The sequence below is a fragment of the Corvus cornix genome, chromosome 4 (genome assembly GCF_000738735.6).
Source record: "Corvus cornix cornix isolate S_Up_H32 chromosome 4, ASM73873v5, whole genome shotgun sequence".
In the NCBI taxonomy this organism is placed as follows: domain Eukaryota; kingdom Metazoa; phylum Chordata; class Aves; order Passeriformes; family Corvidae; genus Corvus; species Corvus cornix.
Genome location: NC_046334.1, coordinates 62,997,947 through 63,020,778, shown reverse-complemented (window position 1 = coordinate 63,020,778; position 22,832 = coordinate 62,997,947). Strand labels below are relative to the sequence as shown.

The 22,832-nt window shown below is 42.6% G+C and overlaps 1 protein-coding gene across 1 annotated transcript; it reads right to left on the bottom strand.

Annotated features, from left to right (window-relative positions):
- Nucleotides 1-11,938: 11,938 nt before the first annotated feature.
- GPR78 (G protein-coupled receptor 78) lies at nucleotides 11,939-18,679 on the bottom strand. Its single transcript, XM_010402203.3, has 3 exons — nucleotides 17,911-18,679; nucleotides 17,196-17,309; nucleotides 11,939-13,250 (listed from the first exon to the last, which is right to left on the bottom strand). The coding sequence occupies exons 1-3, from the start codon at nucleotides 18,576-18,578 to the stop codon at nucleotides 13,013-13,015; spliced, it is 1,020 nt and encodes a 339-aa protein (XP_010400505.2). The 5' UTR covers nucleotides 18,579-18,679; the 3' UTR covers nucleotides 11,939-13,012.
- Nucleotides 18,680-22,832: the final 4,153 nt, after the last annotated feature.

The following is a 22,832-nucleotide window of genomic DNA, read 5'->3' as shown; positions in this document are numbered from 1 at the left end:
TACAGTACATTTAACTTGCTTACATTCTCATGATTCTTACTAATGTAAGAGAAATTTAGCAGAGGAGTATCTTAGATTTAGATGAGTTTTCATTACATGGTTCTTTTTTGTTTTGACTCTGCTGAGAGGAGGTTGAACAATAAACAGAAGCAGTGCTGTCTAGATAACTTTTCTGAAGGGCAAACAGACAGAGACCAGATGAAAGTGCTACTTCATGCTTGTTATTCTCTTCCCTACTAGGTGCTAGTGAAGCTGGCAGAAAGTGTTTGGCTGCACATTACATCTGCTCCAGTACAAAGTCAGCAGGTGTGGGTTTAGGATTTTACAGGAGTTTAAATTAATCCAGGAGATATTTTTATTTGCACAGCAGTAACCAATCCCCATTCTGCGGTTTTTATTTTTTTTCTCCCTCTTTCAGTTTCTGCAAAACAGGGCAGAGAAGAGGAGCTGCTCTCAGGACAGACAGGGACTAAATCAGCAACTTCCTGCAAAGCAATAGCAATAGCAATAGCAATAGCAATAGCAATATTTTAAAAAATCCAACCTTATTCTACCTGCCTTTGCAAGACCTTGTCTCCCTATGAACGGATTGAGCTTCATGTAACAGCAGAGAACTGAAAAAGGCCCACAAGGGCTTCTCTTTCAGCTTCTAGCTGCTAAGTTATAAAAGGAAAACAGATTTGTTCTCCAAACAAATATTTCTAATTCAAATTAACATGCATGTGGATAAGAGAGATGGCTAATTTACTCTAAAGATACGCAGACTATTCTGAGCTCTGCACTTAAGCAGATATTTTGGGATGTTTCTCTGTGCCTTCTGGGACCATCTCCATTATGCTTGGGGAGCTTTAAACTTTCTCACTCTGAGAAAGTTTTTTCAGCAGTTCCTTTTATCTCAACTTTCAGTTTGTTCCCCTTATGACCCCCAGGATTAACCTCACTTTAGAAACTGCCACACATAAACATTGAGTGCTGGAAATTTGATTGAGAGACCGTAAAGAAAAAGACCACAAGAACAAGTTTTCCTGTCTTCTTACACTGTACCCTAAAAGTTTAACCTAGAATGGATCATGGACTGCAACTGCCTACATGTCTCAAATACTTCAAAAATTCCCTGTAGCCTCTACCAGTTATTTATCATCATTATTGATCAAGTACATAGTTGTACCAACTCACTAAGGGAGAAAGAATAAAACTTCCTCAGAGTGAACCAGTTTCACCATACTGAAAACATTAAATTTCCTGCAGTGGCTTCAAAATTGGTCTTTATTTTCTTTTTTTCTTTTTTTCTTTTTTTTTTGGCATGTTTTGCCAATTTCTTTCCCCCAGTTTTTTCTCATAAGCTGGAAACAAAAGCAAACAATGACTGGGTGGGTTTACTTCCCCCACTTAACATTACAGTCACAGATACTCCTTTCCTTCCTGATTTAATATAATACATGTTAAAAAATGCAGCTCTCGAAAAATATTTAAATTATTTAAATTCAATACAAGTACTGTCAGTGATAATTAAATTCTGTTTTAATCTTCTGACTTCTCACAGATTAACTAAGTCAATGACCCACAAAATTAGTTACTTATACCACTTCCAGGTGATTCACTGAACTGATCCTATCATAATGCAGAAGAACACAATTAAAATGAGAGAAGGCCCCACCATCCCCAAAAGATTCAACTGAGTACATGCCTTCCTTTCAGCCTACCCTTCATGTGGTCTCCGTGCTTGTTTGAGTTAATCAGTAAGAAATGAAGCCACTCAGAGAGTTTCTTTTGATGACAGGAGAAAATGATATCTAGTTAAAATTCTGCCATGATCAAAGGCACAAATGATACAAAAGACTGGAAGGGAACCTGGCACCAGATGGTAGAATGAGACCACAAAGGGACAACAGTAATAAATATGATTCTTTATCCAGGAGAACATGTGCAAAATAACATGCACTGATCATCAGATCCTGCTATAAGCGCACAATATTATTTAAATTTAATCATTAAAAAGATAGAGCTGACATAAGGACCTTGTTATCCTCTCAAAGGCTGCCTCTTATTACTCCCACATGTAAAGTAGCAAAGCAGGATTACTGCTGAGGGGTTACTGGTGATGCATTTTGCAGTTTTAGTTCAAGACGAGGCCCAAAGGTGACCCTGCCTGACTCCCATAAAGCAAGAAAAATAATACAAATATGTTAGTGAATCATAGAACTGAATATATAACAGCTACAAGGAAAAATGTGTGCTCAAAAAAGATCTGTGCTGAGAACTAAAGGTCTTTCTTTTCTTCTGATCACAGATGGAGTATTAAAAATTAATGTAAGTTCTACCAGAAAAGAACTTGACAGTCCTATTTTGAGACTCATTTCACTTCATCTCTTCTCCCTGTCTCACAGAACATTAATGCCAAAACATTCAAAAGAAGTTCTTTAGGGCTTGCTTTTCACATTCACAGAGGTGCTGGGAAGCATTTTGAAAAAGTGATTTGGAGTGCTTTAGTTCGTAGATACCTGATAGGGGAAATACTTAAGAGACCCCGATGCTTTTAAAGCAGCTCCTTGGTACTTTCCAAAGGAAAATAAAGCCCTCCAAGGCTGGCACTCCCCAGGAAACTGAGAGTTCAGCTCAGATAGCAAGAACTGGTATCCATTTCAGATGATACTAGCATAACAGCTCTGAGGATTTTAACTTCACTTTCAGTAATACACTTCTGAGACACAAGTCTGACTTAAAACCAAGAGCAAAATGTTATTAAAGTAGTCAAAATAGAATGTTTTTAAAGCTATTTAAGCACTTTAAAATTACATAGCAGTATACTGAGAATCTACACCACACTAAGTATCTGTGCTATGATAATATTTAAGTGTCTTCATATTTGTTTTCTATATCAAGGTTCCAACTCTAATTTAAGGTGACACAGCCTATAAAAATAAACAGAGAGTCTTTTAAAAGGTAAGGACTTCTAGTTCAAATTTTATTTTCTGCATTTATTCAAAGAATTTACAAAACATCTATCAGTGTATCAAGGTATCTACCAGTGGAAACTAGAGAACAAATATAAAACCATCGGTTTTTTTCCCAGAAAATCCTTGGAAAACAATATCTCCAGCCTGTGGTATTCAGGCATGCTCCACTCATCATGCTCAGATTAAAGATGTGCTCAATTGCCCACAATCAGCAAAGGTACTGGATAGAGACAGCAACGGGGCAGAGACCAAGTTGGAGGCCGTCCTTGAGGTCACGCAGGATCCCACGCTGCCAGGATTTTCAGCAGCACCATACCCAGCCCCACAGAGGCATCACAAACAGCCTGCTGACCCCAGTGCTGTTCTCCCAGCTTTACCAATGTCTACATTGCCATAACTCATGCCAGCCCCACATGCAGCATCCTGGCTCCCTAAGTTATTTGTAAGAAACTCATCAGTTTCCAGACACAGATTTCTATTTCAAATGTAAGTTGCACAAAGTCCTTTGTGGGGAGGGCAGGGTGGTGGTGCTGTGTCACTGTTCCAGGGCTGCCTTGTGGCCTGTCCCAGGGCTCACTAGAGAGCTACAGAGTCCTGCAAGCACTATGTGCCATCCTTCAGTCAGGCTATTGTGCATTCAATGACATTAGAAGCATGAGTGTTTCCATTTCAGGAAAAGCATTAAAAAATTGGAAAGGATTTGCAGAGAGGTAACAAATTGGATGGGGACTTAAGCATTGACTCATCATGAGAAATAATTTGATCTGTTGAATATGTTTTTTTCTTGGCCAAATAATGACTAATTTGATATTCAGGGGTCTGAAAAAATGAGTTGAATAGAACAGGCCAAGACATAGTTATAAGGGGTCAAGAGAACCAGGACAGGGGAGTAGGGAGAGTGAAAGAAGCTATAAGGTCTTAATTACTAGCCACAGGCTAAACTGTGGGAACAATACCAGTCAAGGGCTAAACTCTGGGAGCAGCTCCATCAATTAGTCAAATTCTCCTCTCTGCTTTTCTAAAAAGCCAGAATTCTGGAATATAACCTCTGCCAGTATAATCTAGTGGTACTGATATCATGATGTTTCCCTGGTTAAAGAGCTGATCCAGAACTGCTAAATTTTGAACAGGTATGAGAAATGCCTTATCATCCACATATCAAACTGAACTCTATGGGAGAGATTTCTTCAGCCCACAAGGCTTCAGGACCTTTAGCAGCTCCAAAGCTGTCATTTGTCATTCTAATCATACCACTAGTAACTGGAGATACTGTGACACTGAGATCCCTATGAAAACTGGGAATTTGCATTTTTCTAACTTCCCTCAACTGTTCATATCACTGAGTTACCTTTTACTGTCATTAGGGAACAAAAAAGTGCTAGTGTCTCAACCAAAAAAGATTAACTTTACTTGTCAAAATTTTTATTAGTCAGGACCTTCCTTTAAACCCCTGCTCAGCAGGACAACTTTGGAGAACAGATATCCAGAGAAATTCCTGAGTTTTTCCATTTCTCTGCAGATTATTGTGTTAGAAAGAGCTTGAATCACCCCTTCTTTCTCATTAAAGTAAACTGCATGGTACCAGAAGGCATGTCCAACCTCTGTGAGGACGCCAGGATGTCAGAGTAAACTATTTACACACTCCACCCAATGCTGGTCCTCTTCAGCTTCCAGTTGCCAAAGAACAGCCACCCTCAGGGCTTATCAAATCAATGCCATGGTGGTAGGGGAAATGACAAAGCTAAAGGTCCTGGTCCCATTTACCTGGGTTTTTTGCAGGTTCATATCATGATATGAAAATCAACTGAAAATCAAAAGGCGGCTGACACTCAATGGCTGAACCTGAGAGAATCAGATTTGGACACAGAGGTTCTGAAGTGCCAGGGCAATTACAGACATTTAGCCATTGCAGGAAGAGCCTGGAGAAACCCACTATGCATCCACATGGGGTAGGTTGCATTTCCATCCAATCTTCCCTTCATTATGCTTATTAGGACAGTAGGTGGGAAGTTTTATGGAAGCTCTAACAGTAAGAATTTTATTTTTATGAGGAATTCATGCTGAATACCTTGATTCAGCCATAAATGGATATCTGGTAATTTTATCTGAAAGTGAGAATGTGACAGTAGTCATATTATTACTCTCTATGTGCCACTGACTGTAGAAATTGGTAGGCTGTAATCCCAAGGGACAAAGAAGATTCAGTAAGATTCTCGGTTTTATTCCTTTACCAGCTTTCTTTGTTGAGCACAAAAAAGTGAGGGGCACAGCTTTCTTCCTCGTTTGTTTAATTTGCAGTCTGCAATCCTGCTCAGCTGCACAAAATTAAAAACTGAAAAGGCTGTCGGTGGAAAACTGATTAAAGACAACAAAGAAACCCCACAGAAAACCAAAACCACAGGGGGAAAAAAAAAGAAAATGTGAGAATACCATCACAATAGCCCAAGGGAAAGCATCAAGGAAAGAAGGGTCTGAACAGCCTGACTTTCAGCTGACATGAGGAACTAGAGGGCAGGTAGAAACTTTACAAGCTGATGAAGGTGGAGGAAGCATGGGAACTGACTGAGCTTCCAGCAGAGGGAGGACAGGCTGGCAGAAATGCCAGGAGCAAATGCTTCTCGTGTCTCTGTTCAGCTCTAAGGCCAGAGAAGAAAATAATTGAGTAGGAGGTAATTTAAGAATAATAAGAATAAACAGAGGGTTTAAGAAGGAAGGAACATACCCTGGGTTTGAATAGCTTTTCAGAACCACTGTGGCTGTGTTCCTCTGGCTCTGGAAGAAAGGAGCTTACAAGTGCCACATTTGGTTGGCTGGAGTGATTGCAGATGCTCAGCAAGCCACGGGTATCCATCAGAGAGAGGGCAGCAGAAGTGTGCACAGAGGCATGGGAAAGCTCAGGGCGAAAAGGGCTCAGAGGTGTAAGTGACAGTCAGAGCACTGGAGTGCAGGCTCCTCAACAGCCACACCATCTGCATGTTCAGTCTGCCTGATATCTTTGCTGTCACTTGAAGAAAAATGTACACCTTAGATTACATTTCCATTCAGTACTGTTAAGGTGGTTTGCTAGGATACACAAGAATCAATTTTTTTTTCTTTAACGTGATTAATTCAGTGTGCAGACTTCATAACTGAGCTGATCTTACATGACCTTCTCAAAAGATTTTTGCAAATTTAGACTTGGACTCTACTGATGAAAGCCTTTGAGTAAAATCTTGATTTACCTCATCCACCTGAAGTCAGTAAAGTCAGGATCATTTCCTGGACTTATTTTCTAATTCAGGAAACTTATTCTCTGCCCACTAACAAAATGAGTGTGATGTAATACACAGATGGGATATAAGCAGCCCTCATAAGAGAGGCAGAGGCATCATCCCTCCTTTGTGATAAATGCCCCACCCCCTCAACTTCACCATCCTGTGCATGGAGCCTGCTCTCTCTCATACACAGCATCTCAAATTTCTACCAAAATTCCAGCCTGGCCAAGGTGGTGTTCTCCAAGGAGACTCCAACCTGAGTTGTCACACCCAGAGAGAACCACTGAAGCTCCATCTAGAAAAGTGCAAAAGGGAGTCGTGACTTCAACACATGAAGCTTTTTTTATGAGTAAAGAGTGTCTGCAACTCCTTTTTTTGCATGGTGCTGGCACTGCAAGCTCCTCAGGATGAGAGGAGGACAGCATCCTATTCTTGTGTCCTAAATATCTTTCTCCCAAAAATTCAGCTCCACTGTCAACTCCAAGGTATGCCTAACCATTATGAGAAACACATTTTTAAATGCCTGAGAAACTTTGAGCAAAAGATCAACAGATAGATTCAGGATGATGTTACTTGTCTTCCATTCCTAGGTATCTTCTAAACCATGATTCATACAATTTCATTCTTTCCTGGCTGTGTGGTCTTTATCTGCCTGTGCCTCAGGTCTCCTGAGAATAGCAGTTCTAGTACTTATCTGGCTTCCAGCAATGTATTAAGAATAAAAGCATAATGAAGTATTCAGGCTACTGTGTGAGAAGCCCAAAAGATATTTTAAATTCCTAAAGCAGGCTTCATTAGCAATGATAACAATAAGGGTCTGATTAGCTGAAAAGCCAGATTTCAAGCTGAAAGCCAGTCTGAGCTATGAATCTGCAAGGAGTGATCAGCAGTCTTTTATAACACAAAGGTCATATGTCACCAATCACCATTTTGTTCTCCCATGATAAAGGACAAATACGAAACCTAAAACTTGTTTAAATATTTCTATGGAGGCACACACACAAAGCACACAAACCCAATCTCCAGTCCCATGCCATGGAGCAAGTGCACTGAGCAATTTATTGGGTTTCAGAAGACATTCTGAAACTGACAGCTGCAAGCAAAGAGAACAGAGTGGTTCGATATGTAAGGGCAGGAATTATAAAAGAAGGTGGTAATGAGTCTGCCACTTATGGTCAGGCTTCATTGAAGTACAATTTGAGTGCTACGCCTTGGTTGGAAAAAAAAGTCAAATTGGGAAAGTGGGTTAAGTAAAACTACTCTAGTGTTAGGCATGAGGAGTTTTCTTGGAAAGCGTTTGAAGATTTCAATCCATTTGGTGAAGGAAAGGAAACTTGGAAACTTATATTGGATAGTTGGCTGCAAATTTGCTGGATACAAAACTGTATGTGACACGTGAAAACAGCAGGATGCAGTGAGATGGATGAAACATGCACAACAAAACTCAGGTTATGTCCCAAAGGAGATGTTTTTGGGTTTTGCTTGGCATCTTTACTGTCCACAGTGGACTGCTCAACAATTTGCACTCTTGTGATAATGGATTGAACACTGAAATGAAGGTGCTTCAGTTACGATTTATAACACTTTAAGGCATCTAGTTAAAATGTCAGTGGACTGGAATGATCTGTAGTTCTCAACACTCAAAAATACCTTTAAAACCATATGGACCCTGTGACATCTAACATACCTGCTTTGCAATATGTTTCATTTGCATAGAGAATGTATGAGAAGCCTGGCTGGGAGCAGCTCATGGTTCATGCATTGCTCACTTACAGAAAAGAGCAGAAGCACCAAGTTTGCATCACACACCCTCCTGTCCTGGCACGGAAAATCTGACATTAAGGGGAGAAGAATCAGGGATATGCAGGAATGGGACCAGTCATTTGGCCTGTTTCCCATTCATAAACCACAGGGAAAAGCAACTCCAGCTCAGAGAAGGAGCTGGCTGCATATACTGTGCCAGGTGACATTTTGCTCCCCCAGGTTTCTAGTATTGAAAGATATTCATATATTTACAACCTTTCTTAAGGTCATCTCTGTTGTGCCTCCAGCTGAGCCATTAAATATTAATTGGACTACTTTCCAAAAATAAAAAGCAGAACCTCTAATTTACTTGTGTAATTAATACCTCCCACAAACCAGGTGTCCTCCTGAACTAGACTGAACAAGCAATTTGCTCTCCACCATCCTGAAATGTGCTATGTGCTTTTGGGACAGACACACAGTTGCTTGTTCATTCCATGTGTACAAGTGCATGTATAATTTGAGGGGAAAAAAACACCTCAAATACAACAGAAAATACATCCTCTGGGTGATGTAGTCAAACCTTCCCACTCACACTAGATCTCTTCAGTTTGTGTTTTGGGTTTGATTTTTTTTTTTTAAAGCATTTTACATCAAAGTGCTTGAACATCTTCTTATAGGTAATTTTTTCAACAAGGCTCAATGCTGCTAAATTTACCAAAGAGCTCAAATTTTAACCCACAGTTGTACAGAGCATGATCACTCTCTGGTCATACCCAAACATTGCAGGAACTTGGATTCTAACTTAAAATCATAGAGTCATTTAAGTTGGAAATGACTTTTGAGGTCATAGACTCCAACTGTAAACATATTTAACCATCTAATAAGCCTAACATTGCAATTAGCTCTGAGGTTTAAGTTCAATATCAGCATTACCCACATTAAGACAAGGTAAATATGTATTCAGTAATCACTGAGCTGCACAGATTATTTGCAGAAGTTTATTAGGTGCTGATTTACCCAGATGAATAACACGCCTGCTCTTCAGTTAGGAAGTTGTGGAGAGAAAATTCACAGAATTCAAGGTCCTCAGTGCTCAGCTGCCATCTAAGCTCAAAGACACTGAATATCTCATCCAAGAAAACTAGTTTTGTTTTTGCACTTGTAGTGAAGCACATCCATCCTGTCAGGATTTAGCAGGCTGGGAGCCAGCTCATACCTAAACCTTTTGGGAATCTGTAGTCTAAGCAATACCTTGACTTTACTGCCTCAAAAACTCAGCCTGTCAGTCTCAGAACCTACCTGAGAAAATAAAAAGCAGCATCTATTTTGTTTTGGAAGAGGTGCCCCTCTTTGTTATTGAGGAATATCAGAGCACTCACCTAGGAAATGAGGCACACAGACTCAATTTCTTCCTCTGAAAAGGCAGATTCAAAATGCCATCCTGGATCTCACCTGAAAATATCCAAATCATTTGACTTGGAAATATTTTGGTGAATGTGTGTTAAGAATTAAAGTTTACTGTCTCCTTAATTGCACAGACTAATTAAAGGTTTGCTGTGCTTCAGAGTTTATACCCTGACTGCCATTAGCTGGAGGATGTCATCCAGGGAAGGTGCAGTTCTCAGCTCCAGTCTCTGCAGACAAATACGACTTTGGAGAAGAGCAGACGACTTTGTGAATTTTAATTGCAAGCAGGAGCTGCAAAACTACAGCCCAGGAGCTATTTGGGGACCCTACTGCTCTGAGAAAATGATGTTTCTCTTGCACACTCTTTTAACAACTTGTCATCCTTTTTCCTCAGCAGCCACAGGTGGGTGACAGCACCTCCTGCTAAGGAAATCACAGTCTCAGGCAGTTCCTGCTGACCCCTGTGGCATTTCCACCTCCACAAAATACCTGCCAAGTATTTTCCAGTATCTTGTCTCTTAGCAAAGGCAGTCCAGGCCTTTGGGCAAGAAATCTGGATGAAGTTTCCTAGAGCACTACCTTTGAGTTGGCAAGAGTGCGTCAATGGCAAGAAGCCATTTTGGATACAGCACTTCAGCTTTGTTGGAAATCTGCTGATCCAGACTAAACCCTACTGCCAGGACTGTGTACCCCCTGTTTTATCTAAAATGTCAAAATGTCAGTAAGAGGGAATCCACAACCTCTGGTGAATGTGCCCATCATGTAAGATATATGTAGCACTAAATCCTTGGCTACTTTTTGCAGCATTCCAAAACAACGGGGGCTGAGTGTGGTTTCCCCCTAGCTTCTCCTGTCCCTGAATAACCCACAGCATGCTGAATGAAGCACAAACCTAATGAGTTTTGCCTATGTCAGGAAGCCAAGGGAACAAAAGCGAGACCTCTCACTGAATGTTTCCTGCTTTTTTAGAAAAGTAGAGCAAGTCCTCCTCTGGTGGGGAATGGGGAGTGAGAAGAGAGAAAGGAAAAATTTACCTGTATACTGACAGTGGGAGATGCCTTTTGGTAATGCTAAACAAGCTGTTAAACTTCATTGCAAATCAGGACTGAGAGTGCTACAGCTCTCCTGGCCCTTCCTTAGTTTCTGGTCTGCAGCACTGTAGACCTTGGCTTCCTAATTCCATGTGAAAATGAAATCTAGAAGATGTTCTGCAACACCTAGTGCAGGCTCAATTTTTTTCCCATCTAGACCCGAGCACTTCCAGAAATATTCAATGCTTAGTGAGGTTGAGTGGTATTGTAAAGTGTACACCCTCAACTGGCATATGTAACCTTCATTAATTAACTTAATAGCAGAGGTAGCACTTTAAATAGGTTCTGTTTTATACCTTTAAAATGTGGCTTATAGCTTATTAGTTCTAGAAGTTTATTACCATAATAGCTTTAAAGTTTATTATTTTTTTCTCCTCTACCATTTTCCCTAATAATAACACATAATTTCATTTGTGTGTCTTGAAGGTGGCAATTTAATACACGTATTTACCTGTAATGTATTCCTTTCCCAAAGCGAGGACCATTTTGTTAAGGAAACGAGGGGTAAGCTAACAACTGTAGGTATCATTAAGCTCATGTTTATTCATGGACAGCTACTGTAGGCCATTAAAACTTTTTGGCACAAAACTGACTAAAAAATTACTGAAAATTTAGCATCCCTCACACTCCCCCCAGAGTTATCGGGTCCTTATGGTGCAGCTGAAATGAAAGACTGAAACATCAGGTTTTTCTAGAGGCATGGTAGAGGGGGAGGCATGGGGAGACAGGAGGAGAGTTAAACTGAAAACATTCCATAGACAACTTTTTTTTTTTTTTCTGAAATACTGTATTTACACAAAATTGAAGAGAGTACAAATACTTTACTAAGAAGACAAAACCATTATAGTACATTCAATTTAAACACAGGCAGAACTATAGATGCAAAGCACAGAGGCCTAAGGTACTTGCATGGGGAAAAAAAAAAAGCATCATAAAGGCCCCAGAGATAAAAGCAGGAGGTAAGAAAACACTGTATTTGTTAGGCAGCATCATCTATCTTTGACTTCAGTGGGGTTAAATAAGACACTCTCCTTCCTCACTGTGGATGGTGGGAAAAACCCTCTCAATGTGCAGACTGCTCAACACTGATTTTGCAAAACGGTTAAGTGTGTGGTTAATTTTCAGCATGGAAATAGAGCTGTTAGCTTCAAAGAAAATCATATTTGTGCCTAATCACATGCTTATATGCTTAGTTTGACCAGAAATAGCCTTCTCAATGCTTTATAGGGTCAAGTCCATTGTTACATAAAAAATAAGAGTACTTTACTGTCATCTTTCTTTTTATTCTTCTTAAAATATAGTTTAGAATCGCTTTAGTTTTCCCTTTATGTATTCAATTAGAAAATAGTAGTTTGTTGAATGCCATAGAATTCTTTAATTTTAATAAATGTCTTATATAATGAAAGGAATGTTGTTCAAAAATAATTCCCACATTTTTCCAAAGCCTGTTTAAATTTAAAAAGAAATAAAAGAGAAAAATACATATAATAACAAAGCAGCTTTATATTTCTGGGCATTTGGCAGCAGGTCTGTTATAATATTTCTCACATCTCTTGTTGTCAGTTAAAATCACCAAATTAATTGATCATTATTAATGAAAAGATTGTACAGTATTATGACAATCCACCATATATAGCCAATGCATGAAATATTTTACACATTATATATCCCTTAAAAAAGATTTAATATATTTTAGCCTTTTCTTTGAAAACAGATAGTTGAAGTAATATATCTTAAACACAAAGGTACCTGTCACTTCTACTGATTTTTTTTTCTGAATAAAAGCTTGCTTGAATAGGACTACTAGCTCAGTGATGGAACTACAGTGCTATTTAACTAAATTCCGTACATGTCTTCGTTACTGTTGCTGCAATTATTGTAATCACATACCACTGAAGTGCTAAATATTAGTAACTCAGATATGTGGACTTTGGTTATGCTTGATAGAATACTGGCATATCAAATATATGTACCACTTCCTAAAGGCTATGTTACAATCATGATGCCTAGTAATAAATAATAATAATAATAATAATAATAGCAATCTCAGATTCAAAGTGCTGACTCACTTGAGGCAATTATACAATAAATCAATCAATTAGAAGACCTATTTTTTATGTTCAAAACTAACAGCAGATCCTGGGCTGCCAAGTTACACGTGCAGCACTAAGGACTCTGAACCTGTCCTTCCAATGTGGGGATTCCTGTGCTCCCAGAAGACACTGGAATATCATGTCTCATATGGAATGCTCCAAGTCATACCAAGTCTTCACACATGAAACATTAAGAGCTGTCTAAGCTTCTCTAAAGCCTCGAAAGGTTCTCTTAAAACCCCTCAAGCCAACTCTATTCACGCGGGGACAAGGCTTTGCCATGAATTGTGCTTGGCTGCAGACCAGGGAAGAGCCTTTTATGAAAGTCCACGATGAAATGTGTCACATTAATGCAGCCTTCACACCCTGGAGACACTGTCACCACTGTCAGCATCAGAGGAGAAAGGCAGCTTTCCAGCAGCAGCAAACACTTGTCTCCCTGGAAGGGGAATGCTTTCATGCTGTCAGTTTGTTCTGTGCAAGCAGTAGTCGTTTTCAGTGTCGAGAGAACTGTTGTACCCCGATGATGGATACAGGTCCCTCTTAAGTATCCTGTTGACGATGTTGATCAGAACTTTTTTGTACTGTTGACGTAAAAGTGAGTAAACAAACGGATCTGATGCAGCCTTACTGTAGGTGAGGCACTTGCTTATAATTCCCCAGTAGTAATTTATGGTAACAAAAGGAAGGAGCTCTATCAACCTGTTAAACATTAAAGAGAAATGGAAACACTTGAGTGTTATATTCACACTGAGCCCAGAGCTCAACTCATGCTTCATGAAACATTCAAGTAACATTTATTTCTTACAGTACACAGTCCCTGCAGGAGAAGGGCCATGTACTTACTCCTCACATTCAATAAGGGCAAAGAGAACTTTCCTAGCAAGGCCACTGGGAGGCAAAAATCAATTCCTTCTATGGAAAGAGGAAAAAAGTGTTTTCAGTGGCAATGCTTCTGTGCATCGGAGATAAGAGAGTGCTGCAGTTTACTGCTCACTTTCTGAAGTTACTGAGCTGTTCTGGTAAGCAGTCAAAATTGTGGTGACATAAATGACTACCTCTCTCCCCCAGCAAACTTGAGATAGACACATGAGACTCGGGGCACCCAGACTCCCTGACCTCAGCTGCCTGAGTAGAGCTGTCTCGTGACACTTGAGACATTTGGACTTAACCCCACTGGCATCAGGCTGCTGCTCCTGGAAGATCTGCTTTAGGTCCTGTGGCATATCTGCCAGCCTAGGTAAAGGACCTGGATACTATGCAGCATCTCAAATGACTCCAGAAACCCAGTCTAGATCATGGAATCCATCCCCTCAGAGACAGACCAGCGAACCTTCACTACACCACTGTGGTGAATTAACACAGATGCAAAGTTGATTCACGTGAGACCACTGCAGTGTGAAGAATAACCTGGCAGTAACTCAGAGGGGTCTGACTGGCAGCTGCAATCCCCCACTGTGTTAAGGAGCACACCTACAACTACTTAGCCATGGAAGTTTTTGTGTGCATTTAGCTGACTGCTAGTTTGGCCAAAGAAAACAAGGAGACAACATTTTATCATCATTATATGACCAGTCAGCTGCCTCCAGACCTGTGTCTCCTGGTCTGTGCTTCACGGATGATTAGTGGCCTCAGCACCTCAAGTGGGAGGGATGTATTAATCATGGGGGCAGAAACTGCAACTAGGTTAAACAACTTTTCCACAAAAGTGAGGGCAATCCTTCAGACTGTTCCAGCAAATGTCTCTCCCAGCTCATCTGCAGTGGGCAAACCCTTCAGGAAGGTAGAAAGAACAGGGTGAGGAATTTTTATTTTCTGTATATCTTTTGTAAAACTTTTTGCAGGAGCAAGAGTATCCTACTTTGCTCTATTCATCCCAGAAGAAAAGAAAATGTTCTGGGAGATAAAATAGCCCTTTTCTGTACTCTGAGACATCATTGTTTGAAGATGTAAGATCAGAAGCTTTCTCAAGGCGTGAAGAACCTTCTGTCCTCTTTCCAAAATGCAGAGCTCCAACTTGCAGGGTGTTGACTTTTGAAGCTGTTCCAATCCCTCCTCATAGAAAAGCTGATTTACCATCATTCGGACTGAACATTACAGCAAGAGACAGGAAAATTTCTTATTTGTATAACTAAAAGTTAAATCATTCCTATGGCAAGTGCATTAAAAAAAACAGATTACTTCTGTTTGAAGCTGCTCAGAAAAAGTTCCAGTGAATTCAAAATAGGTAGAACAGGAAGACACAAAATATGACAAATAAATGTACAATAAATGACATTTGCTACATGATTGCTTAGGTTTACCCCATCCTGCATATCATCCTAATACAAGAAAAATATAATTGATATTTACACAATTGATGTTTTTATAAAGACTCTAAATAAGAAGACTAAGACACTTTTCAGTCTTGAAAATAGATGTATTGCTATGTTCCCATTAAGGCATTATGGATCCAAATTTAATTGCACTGAAGCCAACAGAAGAAAAATTGCACAGATTTTAATAAAATAAAGGGTCTGGCCAAAACAAGTCAGACTTAGAAATACCCATCTGAATGAATCTTAGTATAGTTTTCTTGGTTTTAGTGCTGTTACAAAAGAGATGAAATTCATCTGTCGTCTCTTAGTGAACAGACAAATATATTGCTAATGATCCTAATCTCATTCATATTTCTGAAGTGAGGAGCAAATCCTGAGCACACAATGCAACCTGAATCACCAGGCCAAGAGCAGGAAAACAGGGAGGATGGCTTTCACATTGCTTCCCCAGACACTGCTTCAGTGCCATCCCCCTAAAAAGCAGAATGAGGGAAGAATGGAGAAACAGGCATGGCAGCAAGTCCTCCAAGCTCACCTCCATCACCACCTTTTGTGTAGTGCTGTCTTGGCACTGTCTTGTCTTTGGGACACAGAGCCTTTTAGGATGTGCTCCCCAAATACTTCCTGTTCTGCTGCCACTGAACCAGCTCAGTCCTTGTGACTGAGACAGAAGCTGTACCTTGACACACATTTCCATAAACCAGCCCTCAACCTTCTCTGTAGTGATTCAGTAGGTACCAGTTTGTCACACATAGAAAATGCACCACCTCACATTTGCCAAATGCAAGGTCTGAAGAAGGAATTAACTTTTATTTTAGAAGTTTATGAGAAATAACCTCCATCCTGAAAAATGTGGCCACATTTGGAATTTGCTGAGTTTGGTAAGGTTCAGATGGAAAGAAGATGGCAAAATCCACTTTGCTCAACATAATTACATCCTAATTATGGCAAAAGTGAATAGAAAATTACTCAAAATGTACTGAACAGTGATAAATTAACCTTTTAACTCTGTGATGTAATGCTAATATTTGTAATAATCCTTTCAAACTGCAGAAAAAAGATGTAGCTATCCAGGCAACCAGGAAGGAATCCCTTTGTAAATGGGAACTGAAAAAAATGTCACTTTAAAAACTAAAAAAATATTGTCTGTTTAGTGCACTGGCCTTAACTTATCCCCTACTCCTATCAGAAAAGGGCAGTGACACTGACCATTAATGGCCTATATGTGTGTGACTCTGTAAGATCAGAGCACTAAAGCTGGCCAGTTTCTGTGAGCTGGTGTGGCTGCAGACACTGGCAGCTTGGTAACAACCTTGAAGAAGCCTTCACCAGGGTGTTTTGCACACTAGTGCACCTTCCTCAACACAAGACAGCACTCTTCAAGGCTGTCTTGAACACACTGTGAAGTGGGAAATATTTTTTAAAAATCACTTGTGAAAGATGTAGCCCATTTTAGTTTAGAGATGAAAGGCTAAATCCTGGGGGGCTGCAATTCAGTACAGTTACACTGACTTCCAGCTCACTGGTTTATGCAAGATTTAAAAATAAAAATAATCATCTATTGTATGAAGACTACACAAATACATAACAACAGTGATGTGGACACTTAAAAAGGTGCAAACCACCAGGATGGATGCTTATAATTCTGTCCAGTTGAGGAATATCGTGTTTCCTATATATTTTAGGAGTCTAATTATTGGTTTTCCTCAGAGATAACTTTGACACCTCAACACAAGTCTGGGCTGCACCATTAGCAATATATTTACAGGCATTAATGTTTCCAGACAGAATTCTTATTAGAAAAATTATCAGCCTGGACAAATTTAAATTATATCAACTCAGGTTCCAAAAGCAGCAAGCTTGGCCGTATGCCTTAAAAAAAAAAAAAAAAAAAAAAAATAGCCAAGCTAATCAGGAACGTCTGTCTGTTTTCCTCTCTATTGCTAGGGTTGTGCTAATAAGGAAGGGTGTCAAGTCTTTTAAACTGCTTTTATCTCCCACTGGCAGGTAATTAATTCCTGGTACTTGTCCTAAAAGCCACTTGCTCTTGGCAGAGGCGCCCAGACCCGGCTGCAATGAGGGAAAGAGAGCCAGGTCCTGCCGGGGCTGTGCCCTAGGACTGGGTGTGCGGGCAGGAGCGGCGTGTCAGGGTGTGTTTGCGTGTGTGTGTGTGTGTGTGTGTGTGTGTGTGTGTTCTGCCCCACAAAACCGGCCCCGAGGGTCTGTTCGGTTCTGGCACCCCAAAATTAGCTGTAGGACCCCCGGGCACTTGCGCATCACAGGACATCATGGTCCCGCTAAGTCCCCCACCCCGACAGGGAATACTAACCTGGTGATAATGTAAGGACCAAAACAGATCACGAACGACCCTATAAAAATACTGATTTTCTTGGTAGCCCGCTGCCTCCTCCGTTTCTGCTCGTTCAGACAGCGCTGCTTCACACTACGAAGGGAAAAGAGCAGTAAGGGTGTTAAGGCAGGAAGGGAGGAGGTGAGACGTGAGCCCAAGGGAAAGGGGAAGAACCCTCTCAATGCCCGGGAGCCCCTGCGCCCGGGAAGGGAAAGGGAGAGGAAGGCAGCCCCTGGGGAGAGGAGGGCAGCCCGGTGCGGGGAAGGGCAGCCCCGAGGGGAGGAGGGCAGCCTCCCGGGGCAGAGGAAGGCAGTCCTGACGGGAGGAGGGCAGCCTCTCGGGGCACAAGAAGGCAATCCCCCGGGGAGATGAGGGCAGCCCGGAGGGGAGGAGGGTAGCCCCAGCCCCGCCGAGCCTCGGACGATCGCGCTCAACAAAGCAGTCACTCCCGCTTAAAGGGAGCTCAGGCAAGTGGGATAACCCGGAGAGCCCGATTAGCATTTGAACAGAGAAGGCTACAAATGCACAAGCCACCGTTCCTGGCACTGTAAGCAGCGTTTGAAACTAGAGGCAGAAGCGCTCGCCATGCGGCCGGGGCAGCGGGAAGGGTCGCTGGAGGGGCGGGATATCGCTCTCGCCCGGGGTAACTACCGGGAGTGACCGGGGGCTGTGAATCCGAACGCGCACGCATTACCTGGGGTGGATATCCACCAGCAAAACCAGAGTCTGCATGGTAATAATGTCTATCCGCTTGCAGTGGAACCGGGCAACTTTCAACACCTTTAAATAGGTGAAACACAAGATCACCAGAGACAGCATGAAACTGGTGGAGTGAAAGACAATGGTGAACACTGTAAACCTTCTCCGCTCCGTCTCTTCCTTCAGGTGTAAGGTGCAAGAGGCATAAACGCTGTTATAATCTACCCATGAGTAAAACAAGGATACCAAGGGGAACGTGAGGGAGTGGAACCACGAATAGCCCATCAGTATCACAGCGTCCTTATACCGCATCTTGCTGGTGTAGCTTAGGGGGAACACCACGGCAATCCATTTGTCGATGCTGAGTGCTGCCATGCTCAGCATCGTGTTGGAAGTCAGGAAAGTTTCCAGGAAACCCACCGCCTTGCAGACGCAGCCCCCGAGGGGCTGCTGGTTCCTCAGGATGCCCAGCAGGGTAAAAGGCATGTTCAGAACGGTGAGAAGCAGGTTGCAGAAGGATAAGTTCACCAGGAATACCCCGGCGACCTGCTTGCGGATCTCCGTACTGTAGACGAAGCATAGCAGCACCAGGAGGTTGGAGAGCAGAGAGACCACCAGCACCAGCACGAGGAGCAGCGCCAGCAGCACGCCTGCCAAGTCCATCTCTCAGCGGGTCGCCTGGAGCGGGCGAGGGCAGGAGGAAGGGGGCACCCGCGCCGGCACCGCAGCCTCGCCTGCCGCCCAACGCGGCCGCCCGCGCATGGTGCCGGCGGCGGGGCAGGGGCCGGGGGCAGCGCTGGGGGCAGCGGGGCGCAGGGAGCAGGGCAGGGGCGGGGAGCGGAGTCGAAGGTGCGGAGAGAGGGGCGAGGGGAGCAGAGCTGGGCGGCCGGCCGGGGCAGAGCGGGGAGGCCGCCAGGGACAGCGGGGCCGGGGCTTACTGACAGCGGTCAGGGAGCGGGGAGCGGGGGCCGGCAGGAGCGTGGCCGGAGCCGAGGGTAGCGGCTCCGAGGCACGCAGCCACCGGATCGGGAGATAGGGGGGCGGTGGGGGTACCCGAGAATCGGAGCGGGAGATAGGGGGTCCGGGGCGCCCGGGGACCGGGGCCCAGGGAAGAGCGCCCGGGGGAGCGGGACCGGAGGCGCGGCGGGCCGGAGGGCGCGGGGCTCGCCCTGCGCTGTCCGCGGTGCTGAAGCGGCGCTGCCCGACGGCCGCCCCGCTGTCCCTCAGGCCGGGCAGCGCGGCCCGCCCCGCGCCGCAGCCCGCGCCCCCTCCATGTCCCGCCGCCGCTCCGCTCCGCCGGGCGCGCGGCCTCCGCAGGCTCTGAGCATCTTCCCCCGCTGCCCAGCCCCTCAAATACTCCAGCCGCGGAGCCTCCCGCAGCGACTCATGCGCAGACGAGCGGCTGCGAGGCACAGGCTCAGCCAGGGATCGCGGCGTCGGGCTGATCCACTCCCGGATCGCAGGCGAGAGCGGCAGGAAGCCCAACTTTCAGCTAGTGTGCAGCTCAGGAAGGATCAGACCTGGAGATGAGTTACTGGTAGTTTGATCCCTGCGCTGTGCTCAGCCACATCCTGAGCACAGCGGCTGCATCCAGCGTTCCCGAAACCTGTTTAAGATCTGCTGTCTGTTCCCCTTGGCAGGCTTCCCCCCGTCCATCTGAGGGATTTCTTGCCCTTTCCCCCTACCACGCTTGCTATGGTTGCCTTCTGGGCATTCACACTACCACCCCATTGCCGCTGGCCGGCAATGAGGGGTGTTTCTTTGTTAGAGACTCTGCTTTGACTGCTTGGACTCACCAGCTGATTGAGCAAGTGTCCACATTAGGGCAATGCTGGCACACTCTGTGGAAAACTAAAGTCTCTACCATTTTGCAGTCACACTGATAACACGATAGCGTGGTGGTCAGAAAGGTTCTTTCTGTTACCACATTCTGGCAAAAGCTGAAAAGACAGACATGAAAGAGAGCAGAAATTCCCCCTCTGCAGCTGTCAGAAATGTGGATCACGTGGCTAATTTCCAAAGATGCCATGAATCTTTGTCTTTAATTTGGGAAGAAAAAAAAAAAAAGAGAGAAGACAGAGTAAGTTTTGGTGAATCAAAACACTGGTACAGAAAAAAGCTGCCATGTCTAATTACTGTCACATTTCACAGCTGATCGCCAGAACTGACATGAAGAAAAAGGAGAAGAAAAGGTAGCTTTCCTAGTATCCAAAATTACTATTAATATCCTAAGGAAATGCTGTATATATTGTAGCCTTGTCACGCAAGTGTGACCACTGTGTGAATAACTGTACATAAAACTGCTTGAAAGAGCCTGAAGGCAATGTAGGTTTTGTTGGGCTTTTTTCCCCCAAGGGTAGTTAAAGTTTTGGATCATGCCCTAATTGAAAAGCTTGCTATGGTAAGTGATATGTCTTAAGGAAAGAGCAAAGCAACAAGACATGAGATGTGTTATTTGGAAGCAAACCAGTACTGTACTATTCCTCAGGATGGAAAGAAAATGAATGTTTTCTTTGATCAGAAAGCTGTCATTTCCAAAGTTAAAGCAGCACAGATACATTTGACAGAGCTTATGCTTGACGAACAAAAATCCAATATATATTTGTGCAAGCATTTGAGGGAAAAGAAATCTATAAAAGCATAATACCAGTTTTCTCAGAGTTCAATTGTTGCACTTCTATCACCAGGGAGCTGACACTGTTTGGGAAGGGTTGGGAAGAAATGAGCCATCATGGAAGAACCTGGCTGTATCCTTACAGAGCAAAGGTTCTGCAATTTCCCGCTCTCTCACAGCAGCAATTCTTACAGTTCCTACTAGGCAGAACCCATATATGACCTACCTTTCATTTCACAGTATCACAAGGTTATGGAGCTTTTATGTTATCCATCTGGGATCAGAGGCTGCCTGTGTAGTGGTGTCAAGAGGGGCAGATGCTATTTTCTATCATCACAGAAACAATCTAGATGTGCTGTTCCCTTACTGTGATAGCTACCTGGGAAGCTGCTTCCTCTTGGATCCAGACAGAGGACAACTTCTGTCTCTTTCTTTCTCTCTCTCTTCTACAATTTCTCTCATACGACCTTTTCAAATGAAGAATGAATTGTTTCTAAATACTGATGCAGAAAGAATACATTGAAATAAGACAAGAAAATAAAAAGTGGCAAAAAGATGGGAGAAAAATTATCCTGATTTTTCACATGTGCAGTGCGTTGTATGGTCCCCTGCAACAATATTCTGGTCAAAGAACCCAGTAGGGATGACATTGTTGGATTTCTCCTTTTGCTTTTGGAGCTTTGTTAGTGTGACAAGGTAAACATGCACATAACTTCCCGGGGGGTGTGAGTCCTCTGCTGACCCTTTCCCATTTACAGGCAGCAACCCCATAACACTTCACACCAGACACCTTTCAGTCTTACCTTCAGTTTATGAGGCTGGAAGCCTGTGTGAAACCAGAAGGCTCAGACTTGCTGTGGTGGGCTTGCAAAGGTGGGCAGTGCCTCCTTAGCCCCTGAAAACACATGTACTCCTGTTACTTTTTCATAGATAAGCAGACAGATGCTTCTATCATTGCAAATGCTCACAGCAGCCATACTCTAACACACATATTTTCACAACCAAGTTCTTACAGTGTTTATCAAGGATGATGTCTAGGTGGAAACTGGGGACTGTGGAGACTGCTGCAATACAGTTAAGAAAAGTAAAACTAAAGATGTTCTTGCCAATAATTATCCTGTCATAAACATAGACTGTTTAGTTAACACAGATTAGGTAAGTACTTGAGACTTACTCTAGTAGCTGCATCATTCAAAAACGTACACACTGATCTGTTCTAAATATTGACCACAACTTACTGGATTTAATGGTGAATGGACTGTATTTATTGGAAAAGAATAGGGTAAGATCCAAATTCCTTTTTTAGTTTCATTCCAGGAGAGATGTGTCATGCAAATTTCAATGTAGATCACAACTGCCCATAGTTCAGCTCTAATCAATGTATTCTGCAATGGCTAGGAACACATTTAATTTGGTTCTAATTTTAAGAAAGCACTATGAAAGAAGGAAACCTCAAACGAATTATATCAATTAATTTGCAAGTACAGAGAAAAGCAACCCTTTTTCCCAGATTCTCTTATGACAGGTGATGAGAGGGAAATTAAATTATATTAACCAACATGGGGGAAATGGAATGACTCATGGAACAGATGTTACAAAAAAAGCTTTTCACTTCTGGGGCACTTGCTAAAATGTGACCCATTTCAAAAGTGAGTAAGACTGGTTAATACCCATGAGATTTTTCAGTATGTCCTGTAAATATATCTGGTACTCATAGTTCCTGACAAGCATAGAGAAATATCTTCTCACAGAGAAATATCTTCTCACTACCACAGTGGCTGCAGGTGTGTTGTTGTCACATTACATTTAGCTAATGAAGCTTTAGTGAAGTCAGAGTCTGTCAAGTCTCAAGAGCAACTTTTTAAAATTATTATTCTTTTGCTCTTTTTCATTCCCTCTTTCTTTTCAGAGGCCTATTTTACTAGGATTTGAACTATAGTGTCTTTGAACAAGCAGGGCTACTACACTAATTCAGATTTTATTCTTTCTGGAAAAATAAGACAAATAAGCAAGCAGATAGTAGTATTATGTACAAGTGACATCCTGTTAGTCTCTAAAGAAAAGATGTGAATCCTGACTCATCAGTACAATACAATTCTGAAAGACTGTTCCTGTTGCAGAATTCCAGTAGGCACATTTACCACCTGTGGAATAACTTTGTCCTAAAGATCTTCCTAAAATGGAAAGAAGGAAAACTCCACGTGTGTAAAGCCCACATATTCCTTCACTAGGCCTCTACTTTTCAGGGGAAAAATTTGGAGCAGAAATATGAAGCTCAACCATGCCACAGTTCTGCAGACTGA

Excerpts from the sequence above, each read along its gene's own strand:
- GPR78 (XM_010402203.3), bottom strand. The coding sequence starts at position 18,578 with ATGGACTTGGCAGGCGTGCTGCTGGCGCTGCTCCTCGTGCTGGTGCTG. Across the intron at positions 17,310-17,910 it reads CTGGTGGATATCCACCCCAG|TGTGAAGCAGCGCTGTCTGA; the intron begins GTAATGCGTGCG and ends TTCCCTTCGTAG. Across the intron at positions 13,251-17,195 it reads GGTCCTTACATTATCACCAG|GTTGATAGAGCTCCTTCCTT; the intron begins GTTAGTATTCCC and ends AATGTTTAACAG.